Source organism: Oryctolagus cuniculus, chromosome 3, assembly GCF_051225735.1.
Source record: "Oryctolagus cuniculus isolate XC-2025 breed Fujian yellow rabbit chromosome 3, ASM5122573v1, whole genome shotgun sequence".
NCBI lineage: Eukaryota > Metazoa > Chordata > Mammalia > Lagomorpha > Leporidae > Oryctolagus > Oryctolagus cuniculus.
In genome coordinates this window covers 141,986,128-142,001,909 of record NC_142869.1, presented here as the reverse complement: position 1 = coordinate 142,001,909, position 15,782 = coordinate 141,986,128, and the positions used below count along the sequence as shown (strand labels likewise).

Genomic DNA, 15,782 nt, shown 5'->3' with positions numbered 1-15,782 from the left:
TGCCTATGCCAAGAGACAAGAAGAAATGTCCCCTCTGATGGGAAAAAAAAAAAATTTTCACATGCCAAACATGTCACATCAGACAAGTCCTTCACTCTGGAGCACTGAACAGATCTCCCTGGTCACTCACACCACAGGACTCAAGGTATTCACTGAAAGCAGACACTCCACTAATACAATCAGACATAGTCCAAAGATAAAAGCTGCCACAGTGAAAAATCAAAGAAGAAACCAACGAGCATCCCCACAGATGCCGAATAACAAACACACTAATCCAAGAAACAAGAGCAAGACAATGTGACACCCTAAAAGAACACAACACCTCAAAACTAGATTGTGAAGATGATGAGATCAAAGAAATGCCAGAAATGAAATTAAAAAAAAAAAAATCATAGGATTACATAGAAGTAATCTTTCTGATGTGTCCTGAGTCTCCTGTTTGGGTGCCAGGGCAAATGCACGAACTAATGAAATCCATGCATGACATGAAAGAAAATCTCTTCCATGAAATTGAGATCTTAAAGAGAAATCAAAATGAAATCATGGAAATGAAGAATTCAATAGAACAAATAAAAAAATACAGTGGAGAGCCTTAACAACAGTGAGGCAGAAGAAAGAATATCTAACTTAGAAGACAAAGCACAGGAAATTATATAGTCAGACCACACACAAGAAGAAGAAATTAGAAAACTAAAGAACACTTGGGAATCTACAGGATATTATCAAACGACCCAACATACAGGTTCTAGGAGTTCCTGAAGCGTGAAAGAGGCCTTTTCAGTGAAATAATAACAGAAAATTTCCCCAATTTGGAGAAAGAAAGGGGCATCCAAGGAAAGGAAGCACACAGAACTCCTAATAGACATGACCAGAAAATATCTTCACCACAACACATTGTATTCAAACTCTCCACAGTAAAATATAAAGAAAAGATTCTAAATGTGCACAAGAGAAACACCTGACTACTTTCAGAGGATCTCCAATTAGACTCACAGCGTACTTCTCATCAGAAACCCTACAGGCTAGGAGAGAATGGCGAGATATAGTCCAAGAACTAAGAGAAAAAAAAGTCAACCCAGAATACAATACACTGCAAAGCTCTCATATATGAACTAAGGTGAAATAAAGACCTTCCATGACAAACAGAAACTGAAAGAATTTTTCACCACCAGCCCTGCAGAAGATGCTTAAGGATGTGCTGCACACAGTAACACAGACACATGGTCATCACTACAAAAGAAGGTTAAGGAAGGAAAGCTCTCAGGAAAAGTACAAAGGAAATCCAAAGTAAAAAAATAGGAATATTTATGGAAAAATGGCAGGGCAAAGTCGATGCTTATCACCAGTCACCTTGAATGTAAATGGCCTTAACTCTCCAGTTAAAAGACACAGACTGACTGAATGGATTAAAAAAAAAACACCTATTTGCTGCCTATGACACATCTCACCAACAAAGATGCACGCAGACTGAAAGTGAAAGGATGGGAAGAAGATACTCCATGCTACAGAAACCAAAAAGAGCTGGTGTAGTCATCCTAATAACAGACAAAATAGACTTTAACACACAAACCATTAAAAAGAGACAAAGACAGCCAGCACTGCAGCTCAATAGGCTAATCCTCCGCCTGCGGCGCTGGCACACCGGGTTCTAGTCCCAGTCGGGGCACCAGATCTGTCCTGGTTGCCCCTCTTCCAGGCCAGCTCTCTGCTGTGGCCCGGGAAGGCAGTGGAGGATGGCCCAAGTGCTTCACCCCTGCACCCCATGGGAGACCAGGAAAAGCACCTGGCTCCTGGCTTCAGATCAGCGTGGTGCACCAGCCGCAGCGGCCATTGGAGGGTGAACCACTCTGCCTGTCAAAAAAAAAAAAAAAAAAAAAAAAAAAAAAAAAAAAAAAAACAAACTAAATCAAATTCTCAAGTTATTCAAAACAATTGAAAGGGAGGGAATCCTCTCAAATCCTTTCTATGAAGGCAGTATCACCTTAATTCCTAAACAGGAAAAAAATACCACAGAGTAAGAGAATTACAGACCAATTTCCCTGATGAACCTAGACGCAAAAATTGTCAACAAAATTTTGGCCAATCGAATCCAACAAAACATCAGAAAGATTATTCAACTGGACCAAGTGGGATTTCTCCTTGGTAGGCAAGGATGGTTCAACATTCTCAAATCAATGTGATACATCATATTAACAAAGTGAAGAACAAAAATTATATGATTATTTCAATAGATGAAGAGAAAACATTTGATAAAATACAGCACCCTTTCATGATGAAAACTCTAAGCACACTGAGTATAGAAGGAACATTTCTCAACACAATCAAGGCAATTTATGACAAACCCATGGCCAGTGTCCTATTGAATGGGGAAAAGTTGCAAGTATTCCCACTGAGATCTGGAACAAGACAAGGATGCCCACTCTCGCCATTTCTATTCAATATAGTCCTGGAAGTTTTAGCCAGAGCCATTAGACAACAAATAGAAAACAAAGAGATTCAAATTGGGAATTAAGAAGTCAAACTATCCCTATCTGCTGATGACATGATTATATATAAAGGGGATTCCAAAGACTCCACCAAGAGACTTGGAACTCATAAAAGCGATCAGTAAAGTAGCAGGATATAAAATCAATACACAAAAATCAACAGCCTTTGTATACACAGACAATACCACTGATGAAAAAGAACTTCTAAGATCAATCTCATTCACAATAGCTAAAAAAAAATCAAATACCTTGGAATAAATTTAACCAAGGATATCAAAGATCTCTATGATGAGAATTACAAAACATTAAAGAAACAAATAGAAGATAACAAAAAAATGGAAAAAATCTTCCATGTTCATAGATTAGAAGAATCAATATCATCAAAATGTCCATTCTTCTAAAAGCAATTTACAGATTCAATGTGATACCAATCAAAATACCAAAGACATTCTTCTGAGATCTAGAAAAAATGATGTTGAAATTCATATGGAAACAAAGGAGACCTTGAATGGCTAAAGCACTTGTATACAACAAAAACAAAGCTGCAGGCATCACAATACCAGATTTCAAGACATACTACAAAGGCCATTATAATCAAAGCAGCTTGGTACTGTTACAAAAACAGATGGATAGACCAATGGGACAGAACAGAAACACCAGAAATAAATCCAAGCATCTACAACCAACTTATATTTGACCAAGGAGCTAAAACCGATCCCTGCAGCAAGAACAGTCTCTTCAACAAATGGTGTTGGGAAAATTAGATTTCCACATGCAGGAGTATGAAGCAAGACCTCTACTTTACACCTTACACCAAAATCCATTCAAAATGGATTAAAGACCTAAATCTACGACCTGATACCATCAAATTATTAGAGAACATTGGGGAAACTCTGAAAGACATTGGCATAGAGTTCTTGGAAAAGACCCCAGAGGCACAGACAATCAAAGCCAAAATTGACTAATGGGATTACATCAAATTGAGAAGCTTCTGTACTGCAAAAGAAACACTCAGCAGGGGCCAGCATGGTGACTTAGCAGGTAAATCGCCACCTGCAGTGCAGGAATCCCATACGGGCAACAGTTCCAGTCCTGGCTGCTCCACTTCTGATCCAGCTCTCTGCTGTGGTCTAGGAAAGCAGAAGATGGACCAAGATGGCCCTGCAGCCACGTAGGAGACCCAGAAGAAGCTCCTGGCTCCTGGCTTCAGACTGGCACAGCTCCAGCTGCTGTGGCCAACTGGGGAGTGAACCAACAGATGTAAGACTTTTCTCTCTCTTTCTCTCCCAACCCCATCTCTCTTTCTCTCTGTGTGTTAACTCTTTCAAGTAAAAAAAATAAATTAAAAAAAAAAAAAAAAGAAAGAAACAGGAAAGTGAAGAGGCAATTGACAGAATGGGAGAAATTATTTGCAAACAATGCAACTGATAAAGGATTAATAACCAGAATATATAAAGAGATCAAGAAACTCCACAACAAGAACAACAAAAACAAACAACCCAGTTAAGAAATGGTCCAACAACTTAAACAGACCTTTTTCAAAACAGGAAATTCAAATGGCCAACAGACACATGAAAAAATGCTCAGGATCATTAGCTATCAGGGAAATGCAAATCAAAACCACAATAAAGTTTCACCTCACCCCAGTTAGAATGGCTTCATACAGAAATCTATAAACAAATGCTGGCAAGGATGTGAGGAAAAAGGTACCCTAATCCACTGTTCATGGGAAAGTAAACTGGTAAAACCACTATGGAAATCAGTTTGGAGATACTTCAGAAATCTGCAAACAGACCTACCATATCACCCAGCCATTCCACTCATGGGAATTTAGCCAAGGGAAATGAAATCAGCATATGAGAGTTATCTGCACCCCCATATTTATTGCAGCTCAATTCACAATAGCTAAGACAAGGAATCAATCTAAATACCTGTCAACTGAAGACTGGATAAAGAAATTATAGGGGGGTGGCGCAGCGGGTTAACGCCCTGGCCTGAAGCACCGGCATCCCATATGGGCACCGGTTCAAGATCTGGCTGCTCCACTCCCGATCCAGCTCTCTGCTACGGACTGGGAAAGCAGCAGAAGACGGCCTAAGTCCTGGGGCCCCTGCACCCACGTGGGAGACCTGGAAGAAGCTCCTGGCCCCTGGCTTCGGATCAGCACAGCTCTGGCCATTGCGGCCAATTGTGGAGTGAACCATTGGATGGAAGACCTCTCTCTCTCTCTCTCTCTCTCTCTCTCTCTCTCTGCTTCTCTTCTCTCTGTGTAATTTTTTCAAATAAATAATGAAATCTTAAAAAAAAAAAAAAGAGTGAACAAGGGGTGGGTGTTGTGGCACAGCCAGTTAAGCTGCCATTTGGGATTGCCACACGCCATAACAGAGTGCCTGATATGAAGTTCCACCTCTGCGTCCAATCCCGCATCCTGTTCATGCACTGGGAGGCAGCAGCTGATGGCCCAAGCACATTGATCCCTGCCATCCAACATAAGAGACCTGGATGGAGTTCCTGGCTCTTGGCTTTGCCCAGATCTGGCTGTTGTGGCCATTTGGGATGTGAGGCAGCAGATGGAAGATCAGTATCTCCCTCTCTCTCTCTCTCCCTGCCCCCTCCTTCCTTACCCCTTTCTTTCCCTCTCTCATTCTTCTCTCCTACCCTACTGTCATACTCCCTGGATAACAAACAAATAAATACATCTTTCAAATAAATAAATGAGTCTTTTTAAAATTTTTTCTAAAAGTGAAAGAGCAAGACATCAAGTGAGAGGAAATATTTAGAGTACATTCAGCTTACAGATTCTTATCTAAATATATAAAGAAGTTACAAACTAAGAAAAAAGCAAGTAAGAAAATGAGGAAAAGGGTAGGTAATTTACAAACAAAGATATTTAACTGGACAACAATCATATAAAAAGCTGCTTGGCCTCCTTAGCCATCAGGGAAATACAAATTAAATCAGAGGGAGATATTACTACACAGCTACCAAAATGGCTAAAATGAAAAATATAGACTCTACTTAGAGTTCCCAGGATGTGAAACAGAACTAGTGGAAATGTCAACTGGCTACAGTAACTTTGGAAAACTGGCAATATTTAGCAAAGCTGAGTAGCTGTGTACCTTTTGATCCTGAAATTCCAATCTCAGGTAGGTACTCAACAGAAACACACTGGTTACCAAAATTCAAGTACAAAAATAATCATAGCACCTCTGTTACAAAAGCACCAAACTAGAGACTAAAATGTTCACCCACAGTAAACAGGATAAACTGTGCCACATTCATACAATGAAAAATCATAAAGCAGTAAGAAAATGAATACTGCTATACCCATTATGGACAAATCTCACAAATATATTACTGAGGGAAAGACACGAAATACAACAATACATGTACTATGCAATTCCATTAAGTAAAGTGCAGAGAGCACACAAAATTTACGAGTGATGTTCGAAGTGAAGACGGCTGTTACCTGGGTGCCTGTTTTTATGGTGAGATCGGAAGGTTGGCAGAATGGTAACAAAGAAGAGTTTGGGAACGTCTTCTAACTACCAGTAATACTCTACTTTGTACAATCATGATATGTTCACTTTATGAAGATTCATCAGATTATTTACTTGTGTTATGTGTGTGCTTTTCTGTGTACATGTACTTCACAGGAAAGTTTACTAAAAAAGAAAAAATCAATTCGTGAAGAGATATCACAGCTTAGGTTAAGACACAGAGCTTGTACCAGGAAAATTCAAGGGATTAGAAAGAGAACCAAGATTATTTAAGTAAGTATGCTCCCTTTTTTCCCCTCTGATCACTCCTTTGGATCACATTTAGTTTCATTAGGCCAATGTAAAGGGGCAAACCCAAGGTTACTTCCCAGTCTGAAGAGAACAATTTCTTCAGTCTCTTAAGCTATTAAACAACCAACTAAACAGTGTAGCTGGGGGCAGGAGGGGAACCAAACGAGAAGTTCAAGGCAGGTTTTCACTGGAGATGACAACATCAGAGGATCCCATGGTAAAAGGAGTACAAACCTTGCACATAGTTCCCTGCCTTTAAGTCTAAGTCTAAGGAAGCAAAAGTAGTCCTTGAAGCTGACATATTTAAATCATTAAGGTAGCAGATCACACAGACACGGGGTTAGAGCCACAGCTGGCAACAGAAACATGCATTTGCCTAGAGATTCTTCTGTGCAATACATGCTATACACAAAGCCCAAAGCGATGGTGACAACCAAGGTGGGTGTCTCATTAAGTACCTGAGGTCCAAAACTTAGGTCCATACTGGAACAATTAATGAGTCCAGAATCTCCTTTTATTTAATAACAAAACATAATTTTCATGATGTACACATTCCATAGGTTAAGATTAAAATATGATGTTAAGTGCTAACCTTACGTTTTAAAAAAAAATTATTGACTTACTTGAAAGACAGAGTTATAGAAAGAGAGGGAGAGACATAAAGAGAGAGATATCTTCCATCCACTGGTTCACTCCTCAAATGGCCACAACAGCAAGGGCCATGCCAGTCTGAAGCCAGGAGCTTCTTCTGGGTCTCGCACATGAGCGGCGGGGGTCCAATCACTTGGGCCAACTTTTGCTGCTGTCCCAGGCACATCAGTAGAGAACTGGACCAGAAGTGGTGCAGCTGGGGGCCGGCGCCGCGGCTCACTAGGCTAATCCTCCGCCTAGCGGCGCCGGCACACCGGGTTCTAGTCCTGGTCGGGGCGCCGGATTCTGTCCCGGTTTCCCCTCTTCCAGGCCAGCTCTCTGCTGTGGCCCGGGAGTGCAGTGGAGGATGGCCCAAGTGCTTGGGCCCTGCACCCCATGGGAGACCAGGAAAAGCACCTGGCTCCTGGCTCCTGCCATCGGATCAGCGCGGTGCGCCGGCCGCAGCGCGCCAGCCGCGGTGGCCATTGGAGGGTGAACCAACGGCAAAGGAAGACCTTTCTCTCTGTCTCTCTCTCACTGTCCACTCTGCCTGTCCAAAAAAAAAAAAAAAAAAAAAAAGAAGTGGTGCAGCTGGGATACAGGATGCTGATGTCATAGGCTGGTGACTTTATGTGCTATACCACAACACCGGCCCCATCCTACCATTATTTCAAAAATTATTTGAAACACATGTAATATAATACATAAATGTAAGTGATCATCACATTTAAGGTTACTGAAATAAATGTACACAGTATAACAGCAACAAGGTTTATGATACTGTAGAAACCCCCAGAATTGTGAGTCAAGAGGCCTAGTAGGGGTGCCAGCACTGTGGCTCAGCACGTTAAGCTGCACCCTGCAGCACCAGCATCCCATATGGGTACCAGTTCAAGTTCCAGTTACTCTACTTCCGATCCAGCTCTCTGCTAATATGCCTGAAAAAAGCAGTGGAGGATGGCCCAGGTTCCAGGGCCCCTGCAACCATGAAGGGGGCCAGGAAGAAGCTCCAGGCTTCTGGCTTTGGCCTGGCCTAGCCCCAGTCACTGTGGCCATTTGGAGACTAAACTAGCAGACAGATTTTTCCCTGTAACTCTGCGTTTCAAATAATTAAATATTTTTTTTTTTTTTTTGACAGGCAGAGTGGACAGTGAGAGAGAAAGAGAGAGAAAAAGGTCTTCCTTTGCCATTGGTTCACCCTCCAATGGTCGCCGCGGCCGGTGTGCTGTGGCCAGCGCACCATGCTGATCTGAAGGCAGGAGCCAGGTGCTTCTCCTGGTCTCCCATGGGGTGCAGGGCCCAAGCACTTGGGCCATCCTCCACTGCACTCCTGGGCCACAGCAGAGAGCCGGACTGGAAGAGGGGCAACCGGGACAGAACCCGGCGCCCCAACCAGGACTAGAACCTGGTATGCCAGCGCCTCAGGCAGAGGATTAGCCTATTGAGCCACGGCGCCGACCAAATATATCTTTAAAAAAAAAAAAAAAAAAAAAAGGCCTAGCAGGGGCTGGCATGTGGCATAGCAATAAAAGTGATGCTCGGGACATTCATACCCCATACTGGAGTACACTGGATCAAGTTCTGGCTACTCTACATCCAATCAGCTTCCTGCTAACATATACTCCTGAGAGGCAGCAGACGATGGCACAAAGTCTTGGGTTTCTTGCATCCATGTGGGAGATCCAGACTGAATTCCAGGTTCCTGCCCTCAGCCTGATCCAGGCCTAGCTATTGCAAGAATCTGGGGAGTAAACCAGCAGAACAGGAGATGTCTTTCTGTTTCATGTTTGTCTCTGTGTGTGTGTGTCTGCTTTTCAAATAAAAGGAAATAAAAATAAAAAAAAGTGGTTTTTTTTTTTTTTTTTTTTTTAAAGAGAGAGCTAGGGGCTGTTGTTTGGTGCAGTGAATTCACTGCTTGCGACACCTGCATCCTGCACCAGAGTACTGGTTTAAGTCCTGGCTGTGCTCCTTCAATCCAGCTTCCTGCTAACGCATTTGGGAAGGCAGCAGCAGATCTGAAGTACTAGCACCTGCCACCCATGTGGTAGACCAGGCTCCTGGCTTCAGCCTGGCCCAGAAGACCTGGCTGTTGCAGCCATTTGGGGAGTAAACTAGTGGATGGAAGATATCTCTCCGTTTCTTTCTTTCTCTCCTTTTCACTTGCCTTTCTGTCACTATGCCTTTAAATTAAATAAATGAATAAATTTTATAAAAAGAGGCCTAGCTAAAACATGCCATCTAGCATGTAACATAACTGTGTCTGTTTCTTCATCACCAAAATCCCATTGCATTCAGGATTAAATGAGTTGGCCCCGCAGTTTATATTAATTACATATAAAATGCCTAGAACACTCCTTGGCACGGTCAGTACCCCAGTACTATACACCAGTCCTGGTTCTACCATTAAACTCAGGCACAATCTCAGACAAATTATGAAGCAGTCTAGAATTCTATAAAATGACATAGCTGCTCTATATGGCTAACTTTCTGGAATCTTTCTCTCTCTCTAAAAACCTCTTAACTGAGCATGAAAACCAGACACAGTCATAGCTACCCCATGAATAATAACCATACATACACTCACACACACACACACACACACACACACAGCTTTTCTTTTAAAGTCACTACTTTAAAAAAATTATTTTACTTATTGAAAGGCAGAGCTACATAGAAAGAGAGAGGGAGAGACAGAGAGAGGTCTTCCATTCACTAGTTCATCCAGGGAGCTGGATCAGAAGCTGGGACTCAAACCAGTGCCTATATATATATGATGACGAGAAAGAAAGAGGAAGAAGTAAGGAAAAGCTCAAAGGATCTTACTGATAATACATTCCAGGGCTGGTGCTGTGGCACTGCGGGTAAAGCTGCTGCCTGCAGTGCCAGCATCCCATATGGGCGCTGTTCGAGTCCTGGCTACTCCACTTTCAATCCAGCTCTCTGCTATGGCCTGGGAAAGCAGTAGAAGATGTAGATGCTGGCCCAAGTCCTTGGGCCTCTGCACCTGCATGGGAGACCCGGAAGAAGCTCCTGGCTCCTGGCTTCGGATTGGCGCGGCTCCAGCTGCTGCAGCTAATTGGGAAGTGAACCAGCAGATGAAAGACCTCTCTCTCTCTCTGCCTCTCCTTCTCTATGTAACTCTGATTTTTCAAATAAATAAATAAATCTTAAAAAAAAAAAAACACACACACACATTCTCATCTTTTTAAATTTCCTCAATAAGTGGTAATTCCTTTGCACCACAATAAATACTCAATACTTATTCAACACCTTTTATGTGACAGACCCAGCACTAACACTTTTTTTTTTTTTTTTTAAGATTTTTACTTATTCGAAAGGCAGAGTTAGAGAGAGAATTATTCATTCACTGGTTTACTCCCCAAATGGCCACTAGCACTGGGAATGGGCCAGACTGAAGTCAGGAGCCTGAAATTCCATCTAGGTCTCCCACATGGGACTCAAGGGTTCAAGCACTTGGGCCATCTTCTGCTGTTTTCCCAAGCACATTAGCAGGGAGCTGGGTCAGAAATGGAGCAGTCAGTATTCAAATTAGCATTCATATATGGGATGCCAGCATTGCAGATGATAGCTTAACTCACTATACCACAACACCAGCCCCAGTACTAAGCGTTATTAAGGCAATATAAAGCAAGAAGGTAATTTAAGATGATTTTCAGAGAATAAAACTGTTGAAGGACTGGAAAAATACAAGGCCAATTGCATTAGGTCCTATCTAGCTAAATACTTGCAGAAAAGGACAACTATCTTATTTTAATCATTTTAAGAAGTAAAACAGGTAAGTAGAAACTGAAATGTAGAGCCTGATGTTCACATCAAGAAAGTAAGTTACTCTTAATATGCCATAATGGTTTCATTATATTCTTACCTTTTTAAGTCACACAGCAAAATTAGGAACAAAGAACAGAAACTTCTAAAGCATGTAATCAAAAGTTACTGTAAAAAAAAACTAAAAACCTCTTACCTGAGCATGAAAATTGGACATAGTCGTTGTCTCTATATCTTTCTTTCCCAATATCTCCATTTTCACTGGTGAATTGGGAAAATTAAATGAAAAGTAGTCTAAAAAGTCAGGTAAGTAAGTAGCTGCCCCATGAACAATCCCCATTACATAGAAAGCAGAAGAGTTTTCATTTTCACTGAACACCAGACCCACAAACTCTTCTGCAAACCTCTCCATCTCCATAGGAGACAGGTGGGAGAGTTCGTTACTGTAGGCATGGATAACGGATGCACCTCCATTAGGCTGGTGCTCAATGTGAATGAGCTGCTTGAACTCCAAAGTGTCCAACCTTTTCAGGTTATTCTGAACTCGTGGCTCCTTTAATGAGACAAATGGAAACTCACTGTTCTCTGGAATTTTGGAATCATAGTTCTTTGTATCCAAATTCTTTCCAATGTAATCTTTTATATTATCACTTAGGATGCCTTTGGCTTCTTGATCTTCAACATCTGACAGCAATCCTGAGCAGATGGTCTGTATAGACTTGCTATACATTTTCGGACGTTTCCGTTTTTCATTCTCTTTGTGTTTCTTTTTCTTTTTCTTCTTTACTTTTTTAATTTGTAAATCTTCTACATTTGTTTTTGGCTTCTCCTTCCCACCTGTTGGGAAAAATGCTTTTTGAAACTCCACATTTTAATTACATAAACACCATGCTTTAGGAACTTTCTTGCAATACATAAGTTCCCTTCTAAAAATTTACTCAGAATTAGGTTTCCTTCTGGAGTTAATTTTACATAGTACTGATAATCAAAACTTAGCCATTTGCTCTTTCTCTAAGCACACACATGCTCAAACAAGACAGGCTTAGGACAAAATTACACCTTGAATGCATGCTACCATTCTGACAGGTAGCAGATACTTAATTTTTAGTCCACTGAAGTAATTCGATGAATTAATGTCTTAGCATAATTTTCACACTTTAAAAGCAGAAATCCAGAAATGGAGAGTTGAAAAAGGTAAATATGAACAATAATTTCCAAATGTTTCATGTTGATATATACAATCAATTTTACCTATGTGTCAAGCAGATTTCTAAATCATAAAAGGAAAAAAAAATACTTGTATGTCTCCTTAGCATTCTACCATCAACTCTTCCTTAGCAAATTACTCTTCATGTAAAATAGGCTCACTATAGCTTACAAAGTTCCAAATGAATTACCATCATCTCTCATGTGCTAAATTCAACTGATACTCATATACTAGTAAAGAGATAAATAAGAAGGTAAAAGAAAAACACATTATTAAACATCTTCTATGAACAAAGACAAGTGGACTGTGTGCTCAAAAATTTAGACATCCAAGGAATATCAGATTAATCCAAGAGGCTAGATAGCTATAGAATCTACCTATATATATAAAACTTAACACCATCATAGAATACTGATTTCTATGTAATCAGAAAACTAGAAAAAAGAAAACATTCTCACAAGAAAATATTGTTTCCTAAGATATGAAAAAGCAATTAAGCCAACACTTGAGAAAAGAAGGCATCAGTTATTTCACTTACAGATAACCTGCCATGAATGAAACTCTCCTAACCAATCTGTTTCTTTATCTAAACTTTCCAGTCATTGCATCTCTTTTATTCCTTTCTGCTTCATCAAGTGAGATGTTCTACTTATTTTCAAAAATAAGTTGGCCAGCACCGCAGCTCAATAGGCTAATCCTCCACCTAGCGGCACCAGCACACTGGCCACCAGTTGGGGCACCGGATTCTGTCCCGGTTGCCCCTCTTCCAGGCCAGCTCTCTGCTGTGGCCAGGGAGTGCAGTGGAGGATGGCCCAAGTACTTGGGCCCTGCACCCCATGGGAGACCAGGAGAAAACCTGGCTCCTGGCTTCGGATCAGCGCAGTGCGCTGGCCGCAGTGCGCCAGCCGTGGCGGCCATTGGAGGGTGAACCAACGGCAAAAGGAAGACCTTTCTCCCTGTCTCTCTCTCACTATCCACTCTGCCTGTCCCAAAAAAAAAAAAAAAGAAAAAAAAAAAAAAAAAGCCCCACCTACTGGCTCCAAAAACTCTTGCTTAATAGTCTTCTCTTTTGGCCACCAACAAAGTCATCTATGCACAGTGTCTTTCCTTTACTAACTTAGCATTCTTACCACTTAAATGCTGCCTATTGTTGATTCTGTTTTCACACTACTCAACTTGGTTTTCCCAGAATGCTATTATCAAATGCTCTGATATTTTCTCAAACCATTCTTCCTGATCTCTCCAAGACCTAACAGAATTATTCAGATTATCTTGATTACTTTTGAATTCCTTGATACCATTGCCTTAATTTTCAGTGTAATACCTGTATGACTGTCTCACATCCTGAATCCTGGAACCGTATTAATCTTTCTGTAGTTACTATAAACTATTTTGAGCATATTTATCCCTTGGTTCAACTGCTTTCTGGGGCTCTCCAAGCCTACCTATTATCTCTTCAATCTGAAATCCAAACACACTGTCCTCAAGTATCTCATGCTCAGGGCAAACTATACTACTGAAATTTCTTATAAGACATATGCAGTTTGGGGCCAGCACTGTGGCGCAGCGGGTTTACACCCTGGCCTGAAGCGCCGGCATCCCATATGGGCACAGGTTTGAGACCCAGCTGCTCCACTTCCCATCCAGCTCTCTGCTGTGATCTGGGATAGCAGTAGAAGATGGCACAAGTCCTTGGGCCTCTGCACCCTCGTGGGAGACCCAGAGAAGGCTCCTGACTCCTGGCTTCGCATCGGCGCAGTTCTGGCCATTGCAGCCAATTGAGGAGTAGACCATCAGATGGAAGACCTCTCTCTCTCTGTGTAACTCTTTCAAGTAAAATAAATAAATCTTTAAATATATATATATATATATATATATATGCAGTTTTACTACTGACAAAAAGCATTTCCTATCCCTAATTACCCTGGCTTCCTCAGTATTCACCATGACTTTCTCATCCACCCTTTAAAGACAATCCTTGCACCATTTCCTTCACGTGGCTTTTCCCTCATCTCTCTACTTAGAACTGAAATCAATTCTTTCCTAATTAATATCTGTTTCACTCACAGGATACCTGTATATCTTCAAAAAGCTCACAATAAACACTTATTTTTTTTTAAGGATTATTTTATTTATTTGAAAGACAGAGTTACAGAGAGAGGTAGAGACAGAGAGAGAGGTCTTCCAACCACTGGTTCACTCCCAGATGGGCAAAGGCCAGAGCTGCGCCGATCCGAAGCCAGGAGACAGCAGCTTCTTCCAGGTCTCCCACATGGGTGCAGGGACCCAAGCACTTGGGCCATCTTCTACTGCTGTCCCAGGCCATAGCAGAGAATTGGATTGGAAGAGGAGCAACTGGGACTAGAACGGATACCCATATGGGATGCTGGCACTTCAGGCTAGGGTTTGAACCTGCTGTGCCACAGCGCCGGCCCCAATAAACACCAATGATATGAAATATCTTTGCATAGATTTCAATTTTTTTGCAACAAAATAAACTCATCTTTTAAAATCAATTTATCTTTCAAATCTGTTTTCCCTGAACTTTTAAAAAAAGATTTTAATTTGATAGAGTTAAAGAGAGAGGGAGACAGAGAGAGGGATCTTTAATCCACTGGTTCACTCCCCTAGATGGCTGCAATGGCCAGCATTGGTCCAGGCCAAAGCCAGGAGCTTCAGCTGGATCTCCTGAGTGCGTGGCAGCAGTCTAAGCGTTTGGGCCTTCTTCTGCTACTTTTCCCAGGCATTAGCAAGGAACTGGATTGGAAGTTGAACAACCAGGAACCAGCACCTATATGGAATGCTGCTATCGCAGGTAGCGGCTTCACACACTACACCATAACACTGCCCTGTTAATGAACTTTTTTAAAAAGCACTTTCATAGATATTTCAGGATATTGTACCAGTGACACAAATAACTTTATGTGAATTCAGATACTTCTTTCTCTTCACTGTATCCCTTACATCATCCAGCACATTGCCACACATGAAGACTTAATGAATCTATTGAATCTACGAATGAAAAGACTTATCTCACTAACAGACTACTTGAGTTTTCAGATTCTTCCTTTGTTTCCCCTTCAGTCAAGTTTTCCCACATATGAATAACACTAAATCCTATCCCTGGAAGCAACAGTAGTTACCTCAATTGACAGCAATTACATTGAAAAAAAAGAAGAAGTTTAAATTTAATGACAAATTATCACTTCTACGCAACTCATAAGCAGCAAAGTGTTAATTTTTTAAACAGTCTATCTGTAATATTGAAAATATATTTGAATACTGTAAACAAATTTATACTTGCTAAGTATAAAATACCAAAACATCAGATTTAGGTTAATCTCTTAAGAAACAAATTAATAACAAAAAATAGTAAAACAGTTGACCAATCAAAATGAAAGATAAAAAAGGTTCATATGAGGGTACTTAAAAAAATAGTTTATGGCTCACTAGGCTAATCCTCCGCCTAGCGGCGCCGGCACACTGGGTTCTAGTCCCGGTTGGGGCGCCGGATTCTGTCCCGGTTGCCCCTCTTCCAGGCCAGCTCTCTGCTGTGGCCCGGGAGTGCAGTGGAGGATGGCCCAGGTGCTTGGGCCCTGCACCCCATGGAAGACCAGGAAAAGCACCTGGCTCCTGGCTCCTGCCATCGGATCAGCGCGGTGCGCCGGCTGCAGAGGGTGAACCAACGGCAAAGGAAGACCTTTCTCTCTGTCTCTCTCTCTCTCACTGTCCACTCTGCCTGTCAAAAAAATAAATAAATAAAAATAAAAAAATAGTTTATGTCATTAAATAAAAACTTTAAAACAAAAAAAAATTGTTTACGGAAAATGGCATTAAAAGGAAACTTTATTTTGATGAAAAAAAGTTTTAAAATCTCTGCAT

The 15,782-nt window shown here is 41.2% G+C and overlaps 1 protein-coding gene across 5 annotated transcripts in view; it reads right to left on the bottom strand.

Annotated features, from left to right (window-relative positions):
* Positions 1 to 15,782, bottom strand: part of RSBN1L (round spermatid basic protein 1 like) — a 79,996-nt gene that overhangs the window by 23,952 nt on the left and 40,262 nt on the right. For all 5 annotated transcript variants that reach the window (XR_016231710.1, XR_016231711.1, XR_016231709.1 and 2 more), the window contains exon 3: positions 10,890 to 11,530. Coding sequence is in view for 2 of the 5 variants with exons in the window: in XM_070071195.2 (XP_069927296.2) it covers positions 10,890 to 11,530 (641 nt within the window). In the remaining 3 variants the exon portion in view is untranslated. The remainder of the gene's footprint in view (positions 1 to 10,889; positions 11,531 to 15,782) is intronic.